The sequence below is a fragment of the Aegilops tauschii genome, chromosome 4 (assembly GCF_002575655.3).
Source record: "Aegilops tauschii subsp. strangulata cultivar AL8/78 chromosome 4, Aet v6.0, whole genome shotgun sequence".
NCBI classification, from domain to species: Eukaryota; Viridiplantae; Streptophyta; class Magnoliopsida; order Poales; family Poaceae; genus Aegilops; species Aegilops tauschii.
In genome coordinates, this window is record NC_053038.3 from 23,885,870 (window position 1) to 23,900,943 (window position 15,074).

General features: G+C 44.3%; 2 protein-coding genes across 12 annotated transcripts; one reads left to right on the forward strand and one right to left on the reverse strand.

The window, feature by feature from the left end:
• Positions 1-400: 400 nt before the first annotated feature.
• LOC109744099 (uncharacterized) lies at positions 401-9,681 on the forward strand. 11 transcript variants are annotated; one of them, XM_073496126.1, is made up of 19 exons: positions 401-827; positions 1,430-1,476; positions 1,624-1,838; positions 2,047-2,135; positions 2,939-3,100; positions 3,671-4,387; positions 4,742-4,832; positions 5,313-5,478; positions 5,600-6,027; positions 6,169-6,336; positions 6,457-6,629; positions 6,747-7,719; positions 7,835-8,028; positions 8,170-8,347; positions 8,461-8,559; positions 8,659-8,793; positions 8,892-9,005; positions 9,122-9,194; positions 9,305-9,681. In XM_073496126.1, exons 9-11 carry the CDS (start codon positions 5,632-5,634, stop codon positions 6,460-6,462), a joined length of 570 nt encoding a protein of 189 aa, XP_073352227.1. In that variant the 5' UTR covers positions 401-827; positions 1,430-1,476; positions 1,624-1,838; positions 2,047-2,135; positions 2,939-3,100; positions 3,671-4,387; positions 4,742-4,832; positions 5,313-5,478; positions 5,600-5,631; the 3' UTR covers positions 6,463-6,629; positions 6,747-7,719; positions 7,835-8,028; positions 8,170-8,347; positions 8,461-8,559; positions 8,659-8,793; positions 8,892-9,005; positions 9,122-9,194; positions 9,305-9,681. The 11 variants fall into 8 exon arrangements, with proteins under 11 accessions (XP_073352227.1, XP_073352226.1, XP_073352225.1 ...); XM_073496125.1 differs by lacking the exon at positions 4,742-4,832; XM_073496124.1 differs by lacking the exons at positions 3,671-4,387; positions 4,742-4,832.
• A 747-nt stretch (positions 9,682-10,428) lies between these two features.
• Positions 10,429-14,019, reverse strand: LOC120970835 (protein FAR1-RELATED SEQUENCE 5-like). The gene is made up of 4 exons (XM_073497464.1): positions 13,877-14,019; positions 13,485-13,545; positions 11,494-13,076; positions 10,429-11,407 (listed from the first exon to the last, which is right to left on the reverse strand). Exons 1-4 carry the CDS (start codon positions 14,017-14,019, stop codon positions 10,429-10,431), a joined length of 2,766 nt encoding a protein of 921 aa, XP_073353565.1.
• Between the last annotated feature and the right edge of the window lie 1,055 nt (positions 14,020-15,074).

A 15,074-nucleotide genomic window follows, 5' to 3' on the forward strand; every position in this document is an offset into this window, starting at 1 on the left:
GGCATCCGGCTGTAGATGCTATAAGTCTGCTTTTGTTTTGAATAATAAAGGGCCCCAAGTTTGCAAAAATAAAATAAAATTGTACTAGTGTGCATTGCCTCGAGCCCGTCTCACACATCATTGACAAAGATAAGCTACTACGATTGGATTAGTGGCCTCTGCTAAAAGAATAGAATGCGCTATACTGGCTGCGGGATCAACGCCACGCAGGGGCCTCAACTACCACCGAACACACAATTTGAACATATAAACCCTGACAAAGTGGTAGTCACATCACGTCGCCTTTAAATCGGCACAGTTCTCGTGCCACCGTCTGTAAATTCCATGCCCCGTCAGAGGCATTTTAGTAATTTCACGCGCAGGCATATAAAAGGCCCGGACCTAGCCGCTGCCTCCGCCCGCACTCGAGCCCGCACCCGCGCCTCCCACGAACCCTAGCCTCCTGGCCGCCACCCCTTCCTTCCCCGTCTGCCTCCCCCCGCCCGCGCGCCGCGAGCCCCTCCCTCCTCTTCGCGTTCCGGGTGGCGATAGTCGGGGTCAACGAGGAGATGCACGCGGGCGGCGGCCATGGTCGACTCCATGAGCGGGACCACCGCCGTCGCGGCGCTCATGGCCGGCGGCGCACTCCACGGGGCTCGGGACGTCCGCGGCGGCGCGGGCTGTGGACCGAGAGGCGGGGCCCGTGATGCGTTCCGTTCGAGGGGCTGGTCGGGCTGGCGCGGGATCTGAGCCACCGTCGATGGATTTCTCGCAGCTTGGCTCCTGTTGCTTTGGATCCGGTACGATCCCCATCTCTCTCTCTGCGAGACTCAACCAGGCACTCACAGGTATGGTCTTTCTTGCTCTAAGGTGTTTGGGTTCTCAGTAGACTGCATTTTCTTCCAAATTGCCGGGAACCTGGAGTGTGTTTGGATGCTACCCTAGCTGACCCTGCCAAATCGTTGGCGAGCCAAAATATTGGCATAGCATCCAGCCGCCCGCATTCTTGCCGAGGGTTGGCGTCAAATTGAACTAGAGAAGGCAGGACAGCAAGGGCGAGCCAAATATTTGGCCACCATCCGAACGAGCGCCCAGCCCTTGGTCAACGCCCAATATTTTGGCTTGGCAGCTGTTTGATGGAATCCAAACAGCCCCCTCGAATCCAGTTCACATAATGGGTTTGCGTTAAAATGTATATTGCGTGGTATACAACTATACAAGATTCGTGGTGCTCATATAGCAAATCCAGTAAATATGGAAGTAATGTATTGTGGTTCCATTACTCTTGCTAGCAGTTTGTTGCTTCAGTAAAACATCATGCCAAATAGTCTTTCTGCTCTAAACACCATGCAGATGTTTACTAAATCTATGAAGGATTGAACCTCAATTTCTTTTGTGCTTTGCATTTGATTGATTGTGTGGTGTGATACTGTTGTACTTCTTTGTGTAGGAATGCCATATCCTGAAAAGTAAGAAGTCCATGCCCTTCTAAGGCAGGTTAGAATTGTGAGGAAAATTATAGAGCTCTTATTTAGAATATTATTTTCTCCAGGCCTGAACAGATAATGGCCAGGCACACGATTTCCATTGTGCCGCTATATTTTCTTGAAACTAACAATTTATTGTAATTTGATGGATTTTTAGGACCCAGATTTCTTGAATATAGGCCCTTATCTGAAGTGATGATTCGAGCAGCAATGGATGATGTGTGCTTCCTTCTCAATATACAAGAGAAAATGATGGAGAAGTTGAGCAAAGTATCTTCATGGCGTCTGTCAGTACAAAGTGAGCTATACTGTAGGTGTTTTGCATAAATGACAACCAACATGAAGATTGGCCGCCTCTTCCAGCTGTCCTTGGTCAGTTTGTTTACACCCTTTCCGTTCAAATCTAGGAAGGTTACTGTATGTCCAAATCTGTTTTACTTTTGGTTCTCCAGATATAAATCATAATTGTTCCCAATGTGAGACTCATTCCTGTGGCCTTCTGGGTGATGTGGTTCCGTGAGTTTGTTTCACTATCAATATCTAATTTCTCATCTGATTTTGACACCTTGCTCTTCTGCAGTTTTGTTTTACTTTTCAAGGATGAGTATCTTTACTTTGAAAATGAACTCGTCATATTTCTATTGGAAATGAAGTGATGTTTCTTCCCAGGTAAATAACTGAATTCTCTTCTACTTTAGTAGACTCAGTAACTTTGCTTTTAGAGTTATTGTTTGACAGTAGCACTACCCCTGAGTAACTAGATCAATGGCTGCCACTATGTAAATCTTAGTTCCATTAGATATGATAATCATGGTTCTTCTGTCTTGGTCTGATGATTTTATACATGCCAATAAGCATCCATGCGATATGTTCTTTACTTCTGCACCTAACAGCATGTTTTCCCACAAAAAAGTACACGTGCCGCGGCAATCATGCGTTTTATCATTTTAATCATTTGTGTGGAGTAGTATTAATGTTCTTACCGGCATTGGTTGACAGAAATCCCTGTAAGAACTTTATCCCACATGCCGTATTTCTCTTTGTCTCTTTTTCCTTATTTCTGTTTCCTCGGGTTCTTCTAGCGTATTTTGATGTTTATTTTCAGTCAAAAGGATGAGAGATGGAGCTTGGGCCAACAATCTCTGAGAAGAGCTGTTGTGTGCCTTCCAAACATGTCTCTCTTGTGTGTATGTTCTACATAATTTACTAGTAGCCTGCCTTTAAAGTTCAGCTTCTTAATTGTATAGAATCCTCCAAACTGTTAATTTGCTGCTCCTGTAGGCTGATTAATTGACCTTGGGTTTCTTCTACCTGGACAAGTTTTCTATCGCATACACACGTGCGTTGTTGTAGTAGTAGAGCTCCCTCTGATCCATATTAATTGACGCAGACTTACTACATCTTTAGTAGTTTAATGGTAGCCATATTAGTTGAATGGGAATCAATTAATTTTATGCCGTTCGTGCGCTCAGTTGTCGGCCGGCCCCGATGGAGCTATGTCAGGAGGAGGCCCCCAGCGGCGTGCTCGCACACGCGTTCCACGGCGACCACATCACCAGCGCCCCTGCCATCCTCCTCCAAGCCCATGGCTAGTGGCTCCCCAAGGCCAAGCTATGTCAGGCTGCAGCAGCAAGGTGAGCCCCATCACTCTGTGTTTATTTCTTCAGATCATGCAGCAGCAATGTGACTGAGGAATCGATGCTTTACATAATTGATCAGTTAACTGGTAATATATCTATAGAATAGGCAAGCAAAAAACATTGCGTTTCCTAGATGTTCCATACGATATTAAAGTTGGGACTAGGCTAATAGACAAACTGTATATCCGATTATGCTAGAAAAAGTAGAATAAAAAGTTTACTTTTATGATGGTAGGATGTCTTCCTTAGTTTTGTTTCCGATGTTCTCTCTCAAAAAAGAAATCTGGGATACACCATCAGTATCAACACCGGTAAAAAGAATCCAATCAAAACATGATGTTTTTCCCTTGGCTATATGTTTATTTGAAGGAAACCATTCAATTCTCAGTGATCTTTCTTTATGCTCCTTATTGCCATTTTTCCTAATGCGCCTATAGAAGTGATTTATCAGGTGTTTTGGTATATTATCTTATATAAGGGAGTGCCAAAGTTTTTTGGATTGTGAATTATCTGGTCAGAATCGGTTGTTTTTCCCCTTGTGTTCATTTATTTCTCAGATTGCAGAACTGACGAGTGTAGACTAAGTTGATGATCTACATGTGTTGCTCCTCTCCCCTGATGTGTACTGCAACTATAAATAGGGAGAGAATTGCGTGAGGAGAGCTCTCTTGCTATTGTTCTGAGCTCACTCTTTGACTAATCTAAATGCTCTCTCTGCTCACCGATCGATCAAGGAAGGCACTGTAATATCAGCAAGGACCAACACAAAAAGAAGGGAGAATAAACGGGACCAATTAAGTTACTTCTGTTTAAGAGTACACTACTTTTGACTTTGGAGTCACACTGGTGAATGGGGCGTCGCATGGTCTATGCTGGAGGTGTTCACATATAACAAGTTCACTATTTGTTCCATTGGTTAGGGAAAACGCTTCCTTCCAACCGACTGATTTCTCGCTCGCGTAAATCTCCTCGCGCATCGTCCGATCGCGAGAGATCCGACGGACCCGGTGTAGCGCACGACGCGAGCTAACAAGGACGCGTCTATCGGCTCGGGTTGTCTCACCCGCACCCCCTTTCCTCACACCTACCTGCATTGCAACATTTTTCCCCTTTTCGGTTCGTTCCTCTCGCCCAAGCTCGCTCCAAATCTCCGATGCGACGGTCATCGCGGCGTCCAGCTCCCGGGGCGGCGAAGCTGACGTGAGGTTGACGTGGGGAGGCGCGCGAGGAGGTCCGCGAGGAGGCGGCTGAAGACATGGACGGCGACAATCTGCAGGACAGGTACCTCCGATCCTTCTCCAAAATAATACGAAAATGGCCGCAGTAGAAATTCGTAGTAGAAATCGTGTAGGTTCGACGTCCCAGACGATCTATTTTAGGGGAGGCGGATCGCCGGCTCGCCGGAGTTTTAGGGGCGGGCTCGTTGGTAGACATCTATTTTTGGGAGAGGCGCGGTGGTCTTTGTTCTGGATCTGGAGCAGGAGTTTTGCTAGAGCCCATACACTTTCTCCGGGAACTCGCGCTCGCAACTGCCTCTGTTTCAAGCTTGTTGCAATCTTCCACGTCTTTTGCACTGCACCTTGTTGAAGGTCATCAGTGATGGCATGTGTGTGTGTGCTGCTGCTTTTTTGACAGGTTTCGGTGGTGCTCACGACTACTCCTGCAATGTCGTCGACTGCATGTGGATTTATGCAGACGGTTGCTGCTGTTTTTATGTGTGTAGCAGGTCTGATGATGCAGAGATATGATTAGACGGTTTTTTGCATTTGTAGTACTTGTGAGTTGTAGATTTTAGTGTAGTTTTGTCTGTTGTTGTGTTTGTTCAGGAGGCAGTTGTGTTGCATTGCAGTACATGTTACCCCAGGATTTTTACCCATATTGCATGGAAATTGCAGAAGTAGTTGTTTGTGTTTGTTTTTATTTGATATCTGTTAGTGATAGCTATATAGGTTTTCCCTTTCAGAAGTTAGTGAAGATGCTACATTGCATTTTTTATGTGGCCTCCTAAAATGAATGACCAACCAGCATTTTCATGCAATGACCAAGTATATTTCAGATTTTTTTCACGAGTTTTAGATTTTCATGCATTCCTTCTCTATAGCTTTTAGTGTTGTTAATGGGTGTTCTGAACATTTCCTTTTTGTTCTTGATCCAAAAATGGATGATGATGAATCTTCTGATGGGTTGTTTTCAACGCACTTTTCAGCTAGCCGTTTGCGTGAGGTTGCAGACAAGGAGCTGAATGCTAACAAGAGGGCAGTGCTAGAGAAGTTGAGTTTTGGTTCGTTGTTGAAGATCAGACCATTTTCTGTACCTCTTGAGCTGATTGACTGGGTAGTTATGAGAATTGACACTAAGCATTCTTTGTTCAGGTACCTTCAAATCACCCTTTGGCCCATTTCATTTTGTGTGTGTCTCTGTTGCAATGTTCTTTATTTGGAATTGCATAGCAATGTTCTTCGTCCTCGAATTTGACATGTGCCTTTTGGTCAGCCGTAAAAAGAAGACTATTGTTCACTAGAGACATGGTGCACAAAATTTTTAATGTCCCATCCGGACCAAGGGTAGTGGAGCTGCTGAAGAGGAACGAACGTTGCGAGCTGCGCGACATATATCGAGAAGGCACAAGGGCTCCAATGAAGAAATCCATTTCTGTAATCAAGAAAGCATCGGATAATGATGTTGTTACTTTAGAGAGGACTTGGGTTCTTTTATGCCTTGCTCTCGTGCTAGTTCCTGGCACCGGCAACATGGTCTTGTTGGACTACCTTGCTAGCTTGAAGGACTTGGATGAACTGAATGAGTTTGCGTGGGACGAGCATGTGTTGGCAACTGCGTTGAGGGAGGCGGGGAATTACCAACTAAAGAGGGAGGCTGGGGCAAGTGGCTTTTGGATAGGCGGCTGTCTACCTATGTTCGTGGTATGCCAAACGCAAATCATTTTGTCTATGTTTTCATTGATTCATATTTTTGCTTTATTTTATTTTATTTTATTCTGCTCGCAACAATCATATGTACGATACAACCTTCTGATTTGTTTTCTTTTTCAAAAATATATGTAGTTAATTTACATGGATTTCCTGGATGTGCCTCGGTCATTGATTAGTGAGGAGACGTTCAACTACTCGTTGCCCAGGGCTTGCTTTGTGTGCAATGCAGATTTTGAGCTTGTTAAAGAATTTGACAGGAACAAGCTCACCCTCGAGAAGGTTGATTTTGGAAAGTGCAATGTAAGAGCATACCCAATCTTCCTTTTTTTTGAAGATTTCTTTCGGTGATAAACATCTTACTTTCTTCTTTTGGTGATTGTTGTATGCAACATCGTCCTTTGTCTCAAACGCCATATGCAGTACTGAAGACGGACAAGCAATGTGAGGGTCAGAATCAACATCATCCGGCAAATATCACTAATAGAGCTGACAAAGCCAACACTCAAGTCAGTGTTGAGGGTGATTTAGGTGCTAAGTTTCGCGTCTCTCTGGATGAGTGGCTGCAGCCGCTCCCTTCCTGCCAAGAGTTAGAGGTAGAAATGCACTACCTTTGTTAGTGCATGATTTTGCTTCTTTGTGTTCTTTTGATCTTCTTTTTCATTTTTATTTATGCTTACCCTCACTTGTTTGTTTCTTATTTTCTGTGCCAGATACCTTTGCACTTGAAGCCTATATATGAGAAGCACAAAAATCTCTATACGGCAGAGTTGAAGAATGTTGTTACCTCTTTTGGGCAGGTCCTGCAGTCAACTTTCTGCAAGCGGTTGGGTCTCATGTTGATGGAAGCGCACTCCAATGCAGTGTCAAACCATGAGCACAGGAGTGAAGGTTTTGTCGCCCCAAGAGTCATTGCAACAAGCAGTGTCGAGCGCACGGGAGCGGTGACTTTTGGCACCCCAACAGCCACTGCAGCAGGCATTGCTATGCACTCTTCCAAGTGTCCATTATCGGATCCTGATTCCCGGGCAGAAGCAGGTGCTGATGATCAGAACAAGGCACAACCTGGTGGTGTAGTCGCTGCTCCCAAAGTAGTGGAGACCGGTGCATTAGGTGAGAAGGTTGGGGTGGAAGCGGAACAGGGGGCGGGTCAAAGCACAAGCATTGCTAAGCGTTCCAGGGCTGCTGCGTTGCAACAAGGTGAGAGTAGCAATCATTCTCATGGGAAGGATTGTGTGGAGCAGGAGGAAGTTATACATCAGGGCGGAAAGGTGACTCCCAAAGATGCTTGCAACATGGATCCTTCGGGAGCTTCTGATAAGGTTGAAACACCAGTTCTTTCCTAGGGCACCGTGCAGGCAATGATGGTAATTGCCTTGGAGTGGGAAGATGGCCCATCTTGTGCTCTTTTCTCGGAGGGGACCGAAGACTATGAGTGGATGAATCAAAAAGTAGGCATACTAGTCAAGCATGTGCAAACACCAAATGCTTCTAGCTCTGATGTGCAGAATTCAATCCCATCAGTGCCAAACTTTGACAACACTCCTCAAGTTGAAAGGCCTAGCAACCTCCCAACCGCAACATTTGACACAGCTCCAAAGCTCCCTAGGGCAAACGACATTCCGGGGCCTGTGTTTGATGTGTCCCCCATCTCATTCAAAAACGCTTCCTCTGATGGACCTCAAGGTTTTTTCTTACTTCAGAACACAAGCTCCTTTTTATCTAAGAGTTTTCTCAGTGCGTTTCCTTTTTGCATTCTCATTTTGCATTCTGTTTTTTGTGTTGTTGCAATGTTGTGCAGTAGTAGTGGATTTGCACGAGACAATCGAGGCGAATGTTGCGGTTAGGGGTGAGTCCAACAGTCTTGGTAAACAGTCAAAGAAGAAAAGGGTGGCTGTCTCCCCAGACAATGTGCCAACGATGAAGAAGATTAAGGTTGATGCACACGGTAATGACCAGATACAAGACAAGAAAACCAAAGAAAAACGAGCTTCTGTGAGTCATATGATGATGCTTTTCTATTACTCATTTTTGCCTGAAATCTTTTTTTTTGTGTTTCCATAGATGAAAGAGTTTGATATGTGAGCATATCTCTTGCTGTTTTTATCTAAAATCAACACAAATTTTCTTTTGCAGGCCCGACTTCATTGAAATAGATGGCTTCCATACATCTCTCGAGAATTTTCATGCATCTCTAAAGCCAAGAGCGGAGATTGACAATGAGGTCATGACCTTATACCTGAAGACATTCAACTATGATCAGTCAGTGAAGAAGAAGAAGCCAAAAAAAATTGTTTTCTCAGTGTTGATGAGTGTTAGTGTTCAAATCTCTTTTTTTCTATCTGTTGTTTCAATGCTTTTTTGATTTATCATATAGTTGTGGTCTGCCCTCTAATATTTGTTTTGTTTTGTGATTTTCTCCATCAGTTGAAACTCAGTGCTGAGCCAGATGTGTTTGATCCGAAGGTGTGCGAAAAAGAATTTAAGAATGCTTGCTTACAAAATCACATTTCAAAATCTGACCTGGTAAGTTCTTATCTTGTTCCATCTTGCATTCTTTTTCTATTTTTTACATTTTTTTTCTAAATGGATTTTCTGGTTCTGCTTTGTTTTGATGCATTGCAGCTATTCTTCATGGTTGTACACAAAAAGCACTGGGCAGTAGTAGTTGTTAACATCACCCAAAAGGAGTTCAATATCTTTGACTCCATTAGGAACTCGGAAGACCTTTTTGAGATGGACAGGATCACTAAGAATGTGGTAATGCTCCTGTTGGAGTTTGGCGCAACAAATCTTTTCCTTCTTTTTGCTTTTCCACACCGCACACTTATGCATTTTGTTTGTCCATGTTTTATCAGGTTTGATCAGGTCGCAAACATCAAGAGTGTTGCAATGAGGGAGCCACTTTTTAAGCACAATCTTGAGTCTTACTCGCTATTCACCCCACTTGATTACCCTCAATAAAAAACTTAGTAAGCATTTTTGTCCCAGCAGAATATGTGTTTATTTTGCATTTAGAGACATTTTTCTCTTTTTTCACCTAAAGCTGCTTTTGCATTTTATAACTATATACCTTCTATTTTTTCAGCTATAACTGTGGCTACTATAGTATTTTATACGTGGAGAATTGGGATGGCCTTGCTATGCTGTCATTTGGCGAGGTATTTTCTTTAGATAGCAAACCATATTTTTTTGTGTAATTCTTCTCAACTTGATTGGGATATGTTTCATGACTAAATTTTTACTTGTTTCCTGTCTTATTGCTTCCTAGGATTACATCCCAAACCTTCAGAAACGCATTGCAGCAGATCTGTTGAGACACCCAAGCAACAAGTTGGACCCCGCGCATCAGCTGAAGCTGCTTCTTCAGCGTTAGATGGGGGTTTTCGAGCTTCTGCAACAGGAGGAGTCATGGCGGCGGAGGCCTAGTACTGCTGACGCGAGTTTTTGTAGCTAGCTAGAGTGTAGTTGGGAGCATGTTCTTGTAGCCAGCTCGAGTGTAGTTGAGAGCTTGTTCTTCTAGCCAGCTCAACTGAACTTTTTTCACAATGCAACTCTGAATGAAGCACAGGAATGTTTCAGTGTGCGACTGTATGAAGGATTTGTTTTTTGTGAAGCCTATTCAAGATTGTTTGTCAGCTTGTGCAAGGATTATTTGTTTTTTACTTGCCTTTTCAAGAAGATTGTTGATATACTTTGACCGTACCTAGCTTGAGATCTTTTTTTTTCTCACAAATAGTTACAGTGTATCTGCTAGTATCTCTATTAATCATATATATATATATACACCTTTTTTATATGGATTTAGTAATTACAGTGAAGTTCGACATCATCAATGAAAGTCAATACACTCTACTCACACATGTAATCGTGTGCGAAGTTGAATAATCGCAACAATAGGGTGGGGTTGGGGTGATTGTCGGGCTGTTGTTTCTCTTCATCTTCATAACTTTTCAATCTCACTAAAACAAAAGGAAATGTAATGCAATATCCTTTCTATGTGGCAACGGGCACGTCAAAAGTTTTTGCTGCAGTTTTTCCAGTGTGTTTTTTATGGAAAAGTTTTTAAAACAGGATGCTTCAATGTACTTGTATGTTTAAGTAGCCAGCAACAACATCATGCATTGTTGTCCCAAGGAAACCTTTCAAAATAAAAGCTACAATGGTGGAACTACAATGAGCCAGCAACAATATCATAAGCAACAAGGGGAATTGTAATTTCAGAAAAAGAAGAACATTATATCAGGCACAACTCAATGCATGATGAAATAACTACTTTTTGTCCTCTAATGTAAATTGCACCATTCTCTTTGTCAAGAAACTAATCTATGTAACCAATATTACAAATGTGTAGTAGCAAGAGAGTTTTCTTTTTCTTTTTATGGTCGAAGTTGATCACAGCCTAAGCTCTGTTGCTCTAGCCATGCTAGCATCTGTCTTCATTGCAGCTTTTAGGTAGGGACATTCTTGCATAGCATGACCTTGCTCTTCACAGTAGGGACATTTTTTGACCCCCATTGCAGCCTTCAAGTACTGGCATGTTTGGACACCGTGACCTTCTTCGTTGCAGTACGAGCAAGGAGGCGCTTTCTTCTTTGGTCTAGGTTTTCCTCTGGGCTTGGTTTGCTTCTTTTCATCTTTCTTAGCTTTATTCTTATGTGCATCTTCTCGTTGCTCAAGCAGAGTCTTTCTCCTCTTTGATTTTTCAGTCGGATGCCCTTTTTTTGGAACACGTGCGGGGTTCTGAAGCATGGCATCGCCATCAGGTTGCGGCACAGTGGTTGGCTCGGGGGTTTGTTGTTGCTGTTGCATTGCTTGCCGCTGATTTGCTTTCTGTTGTTCTGGGAGCGCCCCTTGCTTTGCTGCAGCTATGAGGGGCTCAAGTTGGTGAGCTGCATCATTCATTATTTTGTAGGCAAGATCGTTGCTGCAAGCTTGTGAAGCCAACCATGTATACTTTCTGCACAAGGCGTTGTACTTGAGAGTGTTGGTTGCAGGGTGCCCAAAATCTAGGAGACATCCACCACCGCTCATTGCCGTTGTCGCAGCTTCTGACCACCTCTCTAGCATGTATCTTTGTGGAATTTTTTGGACATTGAGATGCACCATTACCCTTATGATGTGTGCACAAATAATCCCATTCATCTCAAAACAGTTGCAGCTGCATTCAAACTTCTCCTCTGCCAACACAACATTCACTGAAAATATTCGGGGATTCTCAAAGTAATTTGAGTGCAGCTCAAACCTCACGCTTGCATTGTCAAGAGCAGGGGCCAGGTTCATGATGAAGCCTGTTGATGCCATGACCTCTTTTTGAAACTTGAGAAACACGCTTCGGGTATAGAAGTGAACTGCTTGGCGCTCAAAGTTGTACCTGAATGTTGCAATGAAAAGGTCAATGATTTTGAGTTTTTCAAGTTCCCTGTTCTAACTTTTTCTCCCTACAAAGCACACACATACCTCGAGTAAAGTGGTGCAGTTGTTGCATGGCCTATGAAAGCTTGATTGTCTTCATGGTCCAACATTGTTTCTTGAAGCACCTCATATTGTTGTACAAATCTCCAGACAGAGTCTTGAGGGTTGACAAATGTCTTGAAGTAGGAGTTGAGACCCTCAGACCGCCCTGTAGTGCTTGTAAATGGGAAGAAGTTCTTTCGGAAGTATGCTGGAGCCCAGGTCTCTCGCTTACGCCACATGTTGCTTAGATGTCTGTTGTCAACCAAGTCAAAGCAATGCAGCATATGCTGCCAATTCTCCTCGAACTCATCCACCGTCTCCGAATCATTGATAACCCCATAGAAAACCTGCTCAAAATTTTCATCCATGCTCAGGATCCTACCCAACTTTTCGCTTGCTTTTCGCTGGACATGCCATTTGCAGCACCTATGCACTGTGTTTGGGAAGACATCCTTTATTGCTGTTTCCATTGCCTTGTCCTGATCAGTCATTAGGTGCAACGGGTGCTCATTATTCATTGCAATCATCCAATGTTGAAACACCCACTTGAAAGTTTCTATTTGTTCATTTGGCACCAAGGCACAACCTAGCAGCACGGTTTGCAAGTGGTTGTTCACACCAACAATAGGAGCGAAAGGCAGATTGTACCGATTTGTGCAAAATGTTGTGTCAAAGAACATACAATCTTTGTACTTTGGGTACAATGCTCTTGTCCTTCCATCCACCCAAAACAGAGCTGTCACTTCGTTTGTTTCTTTGTCAACTTCTGTTGCGTAGTAGAATTGAGCATTCTCAGCTTGACGCCTCTTAAAGTAAGCAACCGTCATATCCATGTCCTGAAATGACTGATTTTGTCGCAGCTTGGAACGCGCATTTGAAACATCCCTCTTCACATATGGCAGTTTCCTCCGGTCTCCGCCATGGACCATTCCAAGCATTCCCATGCAATTTGTAGTTGACAAGTTTACATCATGCATTGTCATCAGTAGTTGGTAATCTTCTTCTGGAATTTTACGGTGTGAGCGGTAGAACCTCACAATCTCCTCATGCTGCATCAAAGGGTGTGTATGCTGTGCAACAAAGTAGGTAACAACCCACTTATTGCCCCTGAGGCCAACAATCATATGAGCTTTGCAATCATAACGCATAATCCGATTCCTCTGACGCTTGACTGTCACATCCATTTCAACCCCAGCCTGCTTGCTTGATGAGCTTTCCCCTGCTGCAATTCCTTCCGAGTGGCTGCTTGTCTCACATGTAGTCTCCGGTTTGCCAGCATGCACACATTGGAAGACCCTCTTGATAAGTTGTTGTGGACCTTTCTTCTGGCTGTTTTTTGAGGAAGCTATGCGTGAGCCAAAACCCGTTCCAAATGCGTAGTCATTATAGAACTTTTGGGCATCTTCAATTGAGTCAAATTCCATGCCAACATAGGGCAGAAGTGGCTGAGATGAAATATCATCATCCTCATCTGCATCATGCATTCCACCGTGAGTGTTTAGGACACCATCTGAATCCCCACCACCATGACTTGTGAAAGGTTGCTGAACAAAACTCTCCTCATTTGCCGCTCCATCTTCGGTATGCTACATCATTGCAACAACAGTAGAACAACACCATCAGTACCAGTTGAACAGTATTTGAGGTCAAAATTTCTTTGCAAGAGAAACATTTTTTATAGATGAAACATCAACATGTATATCAATAGTATATTTTTTTCATTGCAGCATGTTTATAAGATCTATAGGTAGTACTGTAGTAGTACATTTTACGACATGTTTTGGTGCTGCATAACTTTTTTATCAACTTCAAATAACATTTTTTTTCATCATAGAGTTTTTGTGCTTGCTGAAATCCATAGACTAACACCACTATAACATGCATAAGGTCTCTAATCTACTACTTTTTTTGCTATTCTCAGTAGCAAAAATATTTTTCTGAAGCTGAATTTTCAACATTTTTTTGCAATATCTGAAATCTAAAGCAAAGCAAACATTCAGTAGTCTTACATCCTCTGAATTTAAAGCAAGCAAACATGCAGTGCTGTTGCATTCTCTGAATCAAAGCAACATTCAGGGTCACTGAAAGTAACCTTTTCCAATTTTACACAACCTTTTTTTCTTGTTACTGAACTGAACCAAAGCAACATAATGTGTAGTTTCAAACATTTTTGTTTTTTCTACTTTTTGTGAATTAAAACCAATTAGCATAGCAACATCCAATGAGCATAACTGGCAAATGTCAATGCAGCACATAAACAAGTGGAGGATTTCAGAGGATTTGGCAGCAGGGGAAGCTCACCCAATTTGCAGCGGATCCAGCCGGAGGAGCATCAGAGAAAACAATTGGAGGATCTCGGTACATGCGCGTAGCAGAACTTTATCGCCTGAGATCGAAGGCGCTCGCCGGAGCTGAAGTCGTCCGCCGGGGAACAGCCGAACCCTCGCCGGAGCTACCACCTATGGCGGAGTAGGCCATGTCCCCACCCATGGCGGAGTAGGCCATGTCTCTGGCGATGTGGTGCGCCATCGCGGGCAGGGGGTGGGGGTGGGGTTGGGGAGGAGGTGGAGGGAAGGGGAGGCGGCCGCCGGTCGTCGTAGTAGATCGCGACCTATCCCCGGTGGGGGGAAGCGCCCGCGATCTGCGGGTGGGGATCGGTCAAAGTTTCATTGCAATGGCTCGCGGGGCGGAGGTGGGAGCGTGCGCGTGGTTCAGCTCAGAGATCGGACGGACCAGGGTTGTTCGATCGGACGGACGCGAACGTGGTTTATAAATTGAGAGAATCATCCGACCTACGCCTAGTTGCGGCCATTGGTTAGTTGTATAATCTGTGGGCGTATTTAAGTTGAACTATGCTCCTTTCTTGGTATTTGGAGACAAGATACTGGCAGTTTTTATGTTACCAGACTGTTTATTAGTTATCTGTAGTTTTATAACACTCTCCATTGTCAATGGTAGTTCAGATACTTCAGGAAGAATGGGTCTTGTATTTATATTATTTAATTGTGCAATAATTGGTAGATAACGCAAAAAGCCCGTCGGGCCTCGGGCCACGGGCCGGGCCTCTTCCTTAAATGGTGAAAACAACGGGCTCAGGCCCGGCCCAGCCAATGCTTCGGGCTCAAAACCTAGGCCCGAGCCCGGCCCGTGGACAAGTTTGGGCCGGGTCGGGCCGGGCTGCCCATGGCCAGGACTACTCACTACCATCATCGCTTCTAATTTGCTTCTTGCGCCATTGGCGCAACCAGGTCATCTAGTCTGAAGAATCAGTGAGATGCTTCCAGCTCCCTGGCGCGCGTGCCTGGCCAGCGCTCCACGTAGTTCCGCCTCCTAAAAAAATCTCGTCCCCACAGTACACGACGATCAGCCGATCTCGACCGCGCACTACCAGGCGGGAGGGTGGAGGTAGGGGCCGGGTCGCCGGCTCGTCGTCGGCTTTTGTTTGCCCATGAAACATGGGAAAGAGGACGCGACACAATCTGCCAGGCGAGCGAGCGCTCGGTAGTGGAGGGGGTTCGGTGTGAGTGTGTGATGTGATGGAGCGTGCTTGCGAGCGCCCCGCTCACCGTGTGCGTGATGCTTCA

What these genes read in the sequence shown, in the direction of transcription:
- LOC120970835 (XM_073497464.1), bottom strand. Translation starts at nt 14,019, where the DNA reads ATGGCGCACCACATCGCCAGAGACATGGCCTACTCCGCCATGGGTGGG. An exon ending in GCGAGCGCCTTCGATCTCAG is followed by an intron (nt 13,546 to 13,876) that starts GCGATAAAGTTC and finishes GCTTTGATTCAG; the next exon opens with AGAATGCAACAGCACTGCAT. An exon ending in ACTGCACCACTTTACTCGAG is followed by an intron (nt 11,408 to 11,493) that starts GTATGTGTGTGC and finishes TGCAACATTCAG; the next exon opens with GTACAACTTTGAGCGCCAAG.
- LOC109744099 (XM_073496126.1), top strand. Translation starts at nt 5,632, where the DNA reads ATGGTGCACAAAATTTTTAATGTCCCATCCGGACCAAGGGTAGTGGAG. An exon ending in GCTGTCTACCTATGTTCGTG is followed by an intron (nt 6,028 to 6,168) that starts GTATGCCAAACG and finishes AAATATATGTAG; the next exon opens with TTAATTTACATGGATTTCCT.